This window comes from Arachis hypogaea, chromosome 6 (assembly GCF_003086295.3).
Source record: "Arachis hypogaea cultivar Tifrunner chromosome 6, arahy.Tifrunner.gnm2.J5K5, whole genome shotgun sequence".
In the NCBI taxonomy this organism is placed as follows: Eukaryota; Viridiplantae; Streptophyta; class Magnoliopsida; order Fabales; family Fabaceae; genus Arachis; species Arachis hypogaea.
This window is the reverse complement of record NC_092041.1, coordinates 100,512,889-100,520,218: the sequence shown is the minus strand read 5'-3', so window position 1 is coordinate 100,520,218 and position 7,330 is coordinate 100,512,889. Positions and strand designations below refer to the sequence as shown.

Genomic DNA, 7,330 nt, shown 5'->3' with positions numbered 1-7,330 from the left:
AACATCAAAAGAAGAAATAAAAAATATAAAATACAAAATAATACGTTGAAAAATTGTGTGATTCATTTGGACTAATTTAATTGAATTTAGATACCAAAAAAATTTATTGATAGAGTATTTGATTTTACTACTAATTTAGTACTTGAAAGATTTAACCGTCAACAAAAAGATCATTGAAAAATATTATCTACAAAATAGTCATTGAATGATTAGAAAATGTGATAAAAAAAACTAATAATTATTATATTTTTTCAATAAAATACATTTTTGTGTTTAGCAAACAACTTATTCATTTTATCTGAATTTTTGTAATAATATGTAAATAAATATTTAGACAAAAAATTTGATTCAAATTTGATATATAAATTCTTCTTTTTATTTTTCAAAAAGTGTAGTAATTCAAAATAAAATTTTTTTAAAAAAATTTATTTGACATAAAATTATCAAATTTTAAAAATAAAAGAAATTTATTTTTTAAATAATAATTACAAAAAATTTCTCTCAAAATCTAATCTCTAAAGTCTCCTTATAAAATATATATTTAGTATTTAGTTTCTTTTGTCATATTTTTAAATTTTTTAAAAAAAAATTTATTATTAGCATTTTTGAATTTCATTTCATCAATAATAAAATTTTTTTAGTATCATTTTAATCATTTACTTTATAGTACTAATATAAATCATAATAGAAGAGAGAGAATAAAATTAAAAGCAGATAAAAAATGAGTAAAGTATTATTTTTGTCTCCGACGTTTGGAATAAGTTTTAAAGTTGTCCCTAACGTTTCAATCGTATTTAAGTCCCTAACGTTTCAAAATTGGCTCAATGTTGTCCTATCATTAGAGATCCGTTAACAGAATTGACGGCGAGACAAAATTGAGACGATTTTGAAACGTTAGAGACTTAAATAGAACGAAAACACTGAGAACAAAAACGATACATAGAAATAAATTTTAATTTTATCCTTCAATAATGTCAATTTTTTACTGTATATAATATTCAATAATTTTTTAATCACATCTAAGTAAATTACACTTAATCACACTACTTTCATTCTAAATAAATTTTTTTATATTTTTATATTAACTTATAAAAATTTTAAGTGTAAAATTATAAAAAAATTATTTAGAATGAAAGTGATGTGATTAAATATAATTTACTTAGATGTGATTAAAAAATAATTGAATATTATGTACAGTAAAAAATTGATATTATTGAAGGATAAAACTAAAATTTATTTCTATGTATCATTTTTGTCCCCCAACGTTTTCGTCCTATTTATGTCCCTAACGTTTCAAAATCGTCTCAATTTTGTCTTACCGTCAATTCTGTTAATGGATTCCTAATGGCAGGACAACATTAAGTCAATTTTGAAACGTTAGGGACTTAAATAGGACGATTAAAACATTAGGAACAACTTTAGAACTTACCCTAAACGTTGAGAACAAAAATAATATTTTACTCTAAAAAAAACCTCTCTTACAAAGTCAAACAAGGAATTAAGAATATTGTTGGTCCATAATTAGAGTTATCATCCTTCCAATTTTTTATATATACTTTACTATATTAAAAATAAGTAATAAAAAATAAAAAATACTATTTTATATCATAAAAAATTATAAAAAATAATACAAATATTATTTTTCTTTTAATAATTTGTATGAGATGAAAATTTATGTTAAATTACTCTATTAGTTTCTATAATTACTAAATTTGTAATTGAAAGTTTATATTTTAAAAGGTTTTAAATGAGCTCCTACACCAGTTTTAAATTTATAATCACATTTTTATAGTTCTAAAAATATATAATTTAATGAAATATGCTAAAATATATTCACTAGTGATGCTAGATAAATAAAAATATTTTTATAATATTTATTGTTAAAAGGATTTAGTGACAAATTTAAAACTGATGTAGAGACTTAGTTAAAATTTTTTAAAATATAAAGAATTAATCATAAATTTAAAAAAAATTGTAAGAATTTTTGGAGTAATTTAACTTTAAATTTATTTATAGATCATACCAAAATATTGAGTGACCAAATATTTTAATAATTAGGTCTAACAAATTTCTATTTACACACGTATTTTTTTTTTCTTATTCTTTGTGCACACTCTCCTCCTTCTATTTCTTTTATCTTTCTTCAAAATCTGTATAGTTTAAAATAATTAATATATTATGCAACTACAATTCGGTGTTTTGTAACTAAAATTTATGTGTTTTTCAAAAAAATATTATTTTTTCTTTTTTATTATTCAAGTTAAAAAAAATTTATGTATTACACAACTAAATTTTTTGCATTTTTCAACTAAAATTTTGTGTATTTTTCTTTTTCATTATTTCACTCAAAAATTTATACAATTTAAAATAATTTTTGCATTATCCAACTAAAATTTAAGTATGTTTTTATAATTTCTTATAACAAACATAGAAATATTTAGGAAAAAATATTTAAAATTAAACACAAAAATTTATAGACGAAAAACACAAAAAATACTTTTTATTTTATTTTCATCTCAAATTTTTTCCCCATCTTTTTTTTTTCTTCTTGTTTGTTTCTCTCGTGAATAAAAAACAAAAAGAGGTAGAAAATACAAAATTTATATATATAAAATTATAATAACAACATCAGAAAAAGAAATTAAAAAAATAAAGTAACAAGTAAAAAAATTGTGTGATTTAGTTGGACTAATTTAATTGAATCTGGATACCAAAAAGATTTATTAAGATTACACTAAATTTAACTATTAATTTGGTCCTAAAAAAATTCAACCGCCAACAAAAAGTCTTTAAAAAATATTATCAACAAAACAGTTCTTGAATGATTCGAAAATAAATAAATAATAATTATTATATTTTTGTAAGTGACAAAAAATTTTTATATTTAACAAACAATTTATTCATTTGATTTAAATTTTTGTGATAATATTTAAATAAATATTTAGAAAGTAAAAAAAATCAGAGCAAAATTTGTTCTGAAATTCTTTTTTTATTTTTAAAAAATATGATAATTCAAAATATTTTTTAAAAAAATTCATTTAACATAAAATTATCAAATTTAAAAATAAAATATTTTATTTTTCTAATAATAATTACAAAAATTTGTATCAAAATATAATCTCTAAAATTTTTTTTTAGTATATATATTTGATATCTAGTTTTTTTGTTGTATTTTAAAATCTTTCGAGAACTTATTTATTATTAGCATTTTTTGGGATTCTTTTTGTCAGCGATAAAAACTTTCGAGTATTATTTTGCTAATTTACTCTATAGCACTACTATAAGAGAAATGTTAGGTGCATGAGAATTTATTATTTTTAAAGGATAAAGTATTAAATTGGTCTCCTATATTTGGGCATAATCCTGTTTTAGTCCTTAAGATTTAAAGTATCTTATTTGAATAAAAAAAATCATTTAGCTTCAATGTAGTCTCATTGTGAGGTCAAAGTTAAATAATTAACAAAATATCCTGCATGACAGTTGTACAATAACAAGGTCGATAATTTGGGCTGCGTTTGTTTCTGAGAGCAGGACAAGACAATACACTGAGAACAAGACACAAAGAACAGAGACACAAAATTTTGTGTTCTTGTATCTTGTTTGGTGATAAACTAAAATAAATTATGAAAATCAAATTTATTCTCGTTTTTTTTCATTCAAAAAATTTGAGACGAAAATTATAATAATAAAAAATATAATTATAAAAAATTAACAAGGATAATGAAAGAAAAAATGAAAAATAAGTTGTGTCCTTTGTTAGTGTCTCCTTGTCCTTCCTGTTAGGATGGACACAAAATACACTAATTCAGTATCTCTGGACACATTGTCTCTGCCTCCTCTGTCAAACACAATTTTGTGTCTCTATGTCCCTGTTTTAGTATCTGTCTCTATAAATAAACGCAGCCCTGGAGAACAAATACGAGCTCCAAAAACACAAAATTAACCGTGGATGCATCAATATATTGATTTATCATTCTCCTTAATTCTATAGAAAATATTTCATTTAAATTGTAAGAAGAATGATAAATAAATGTATTGATGTATGGTTGATTTTGTGCATCTGAAGTTTGTATTTGTTCTCAATATTATCAACCTTGTTCTTGTACTGTTGTCATGTAGGACATTCTATTAATTATTTAACTTTAACTTTACGGTGAGACTATATTAAAGTTAAATGAAATTTTTTGGATTCAAATAAGACATTTTAAATTTTGGTTTTCTAAATTGAGAAGAGAGAGGCAACTGTGTTAGGAGATGGATTATGTTCACATTTCTGATTCAGATATCAGGATCTTGGACCTTTGGTCATCTGGACAGTGGAACCTTGAGAATATATATTCTCCTCTGAATCAGTCTCTGCAGAGCAACATTAACTCTTACAACCCGGATGTTCAAGCTGGTTTAGAGGTCGGTTGGTGTTGGACTGGTGCGGCTTCAAAGGTTTATGATGCTCGTAGTGGTTATTTATGGCTCAGTAAGATGTTTACTTGGGAGGATAGAGGTAATTAGCTTTGGCTTTAGCGTCAACATGTTTCAGAAAAGTACAAATTTTTGGCCTGGCTATGTCTTCGGGAGGCTCTTTCTACTGCTGCATTTTATTTTAGGAGGCGCATTTCGAACATGGATAGTTGTCCACGATGTTTCTCAGGTCAGGAATCGGTTTTATATTGTATTCGGGATTGTCCAAAAACCCAATTAGTTTGGCAAACTTTAGGGATTTCCGATCAACCAGTGAATTTAATGAGTTGGTTCTTACATAATAGCAAACAGCGTCCCTTTAGATTCTTTTCTGGTCTCTGGTGGATTTGGCGTTCGAGGAACAACGAGATCTTTCATTCTCACGAGCATTGGACCATAAATAAAGTGATTGGTATGACTTTGTCCTTAAAAAAGAATTTTCAAAATATTTTTGAGTTGTAACGACTGTCTATCTCATTCATTATTAGTGGCTCTTAAATTCTCCTATCAATAAATACTTTTAAGATTAACAGAAGAAAGAGAATAAATCATAATAGAAGTCCACAGTGCTATAAGCCAATAAATCATAATAGAAGAGAGAGAGAATAAAATTAAAAGCAGATAAAAGGTCCCTTAGAAAGTCAAACAAGGAATTAAGGATATTGCTGGGTCATAATTGGAGTTATGATCCTTCCACTTTTGCCTCTTTCTCTCTTTGATAGCACTGCATGTCTTGTATCTATAAATTAACCCACACCCACTTTTCTCTGTCCTCACACATAAAACAACACTGCTCTTTGTCTCATCCTTCAAATCCCTCTATCTTCTTCTTCCAAAGGGGAGTTCCACTCAAACCCCCCTTCTTCTTCTTCTTCTTCTTCTTCTTTGAGATGGATAACAGGTTGGCCACAAACTCCTCTTATGCTTCTCTTAGATTGCCCGTTGGCTACAGATTCTGCCCCTCTGACGAGGTTTTTGTCTCTTGCTACCTCAAAAACAAGGCCCTTTCAAAAACATTGGATTTTGATGTTGTTCCTGTCTTCGATGTCTTCAACACTGAGCCCAAGAATCTCCCTTCAGGTTCGTGTAAATTAATATATATATTTAAATAATATTTTCCAGTTCTTTATGTATTTATTTATTTCAATATTAAATCTTCTATGACAGTGTTGTTTATGGTTACCTCGTTAATAATCAGTATTTTCACACTCATTAAAAATTAAAAAAAGAAATTACGTGATCAACATTTTCTTAAATTAATTCTTAATTTTTTATTACCGTTAGTCCTTTCTTGAGCCCTTAAACCTGAATGAATTTTTTTACTTTTGTGGTCTCTTTTTCCAATTTAATTATTTGTTTTTCAGGAGGAAAGGTGTTTCTGGAGACAAAGTACTTTTACTTTGATCTGAAAGAGCGTGTGTTTGAAGACAATAACAAGATTGAAGCAGGGAAAGGGCACTGGAAAAGGGTGGGGAAAGGGAATCAGGAGCTTCTAAATAACAACAACAAACTCATTGGGTTCAAGACCAAGTTTGTTTTTTGGAGGAAGAAGAACCGCACTCAATTTCTTAAAACTAAGTGGGTTATGTTTGAGTTCCGTGTTTTTCTCAACCCCTCTCAGGTAATTCATTTCTTTAGAAGATAGAATCTAAATGCAAAATGAAAGATCATGTTGCCATATACTATGCCACATTATCTTATCTGAATAATTATTTTGGTATATATTTCATATTCATAACATGTGGTTTTTGGAAACAGATAATGTCATCATGGGCTGGCTACAAAATATATCTGAAGAAGGATAAGAGGAGGAACAAGAAGGCAAAGTTTTCTTGCGAGGAAAGCAGTGATGATGATGAAGAAGAAGAAGCAGAAAGAGCAAGTGAAGTAAATTTTGCAGATGAGATAAGTGGAATTAACACAGGACCTCTTTCACCAACTTCATCTAATGAATCCTCTGTTACAAATTAATTATTAGAGCAGCAAAAATTGTTCAAATGAGTTAGGAAATTCAATAGGAGTTGCTTGCAGCATAGGTCTTTTAATTTACTAGTATGAGAAAAATCATTTAGAGCCCTTTGGATACCCATTAACAACTTTTTTTTTTTCCTTTTTAGTCATTAGAGATTAGGCAAATGAGAATTGTATATGGGCGTTTATTTTGTGATCAAGGGCTCTAACATTTGGTGGTGGTTATAATAATAATAAGAAGCAACTTGTTCATAATTTTATTAGTAGTACTCTTCGCAAATATATATGCTTTAATTTATTTGCTACCATTTTATAGTCTTTTATTTTTTGCAATTATAAATATGACTGCAACTACAATTTAAAATCATGATGTTATGCGTTTTTGTTCAAGTCAAGAATAATTATAATGACAGGGTGAAAGTAAAAAGGTCATTATAAATTTATGCTCGGAATTCTTTCTAGCTTTTGTTCCTCAGAAGGCTAATGATTTTTGTTGGAAAAGAAAAAAAGGAGAAAAGGTAAAAAAAAAAATCCAAAGTGTAATAATAAACGAAGGAATACATGCAAAAGGGAGGCATCCAATGAAAGTAGGGAAAAGGGTTCTGTATTATCTAATCATGAACTTTATGAAAATAAATGAATGAATAAAATGAGTGATGCCATATGAGTAAGCAAGCACACAATTAATTAAGCATCACCACAAGGATGTTAGTGTGGCTTAATTTTTTTTTAATTTCAAGAAATACAATTTGTTTATTAAGGTTAATTAGATATAAACTTTATCTATTTTTTATTTAATTTCTTTAGTATATTTAAGTTTAAGTTGATATCTCAGATACTAATTTGAATGTAACATTTTTGTTTTGAGCGCATCCGCACATGAATTTGATTCGAATCCTTC

General features: G+C 26.5%; 1 protein-coding gene across 1 annotated transcript; it reads left to right on the top strand.

The window, feature by feature from the left end:
- Positions 1-5,107: 5,107 nt before the first annotated feature.
- LOC112697144 (NAC domain-containing protein 83) lies at positions 5,108-6,684 on the top strand. Its single transcript, XM_025750191.3, has 3 exons — positions 5,108-5,538; positions 5,823-6,079; positions 6,217-6,684. The coding sequence occupies exons 1-3, from the start codon at positions 5,187-5,189 to the stop codon at positions 6,427-6,429; spliced, it is 822 nt and encodes a 273-aa protein (XP_025605976.2). The 5' UTR covers positions 5,108-5,186; the 3' UTR covers positions 6,430-6,684.
- The last annotated feature ends 646 nt before the right edge of the window (positions 6,685-7,330 follow it).

Bases quoted from the DNA above. Each gene is read 5' to 3' on its own strand.
- LOC112697144 (XM_025750191.3), top strand. From the start codon at position 5,187: ATGTCTTGTATCTATAAATTAACCCACACCCACTTTTCTCTGTCCTCA. The intron at 5,539-5,822 runs GTTCGTGTAAAT...TTTGTTTTTCAG, and splicing joins GCCCAAGAATCTCCCTTCAG to GAGGAAAGGTGTTTCTGGAG. The intron at 6,080-6,216 runs GTAATTCATTTC...TTTTGGAAACAG, and splicing joins TTTTTCTCAACCCCTCTCAG to ATAATGTCATCATGGGCTGG.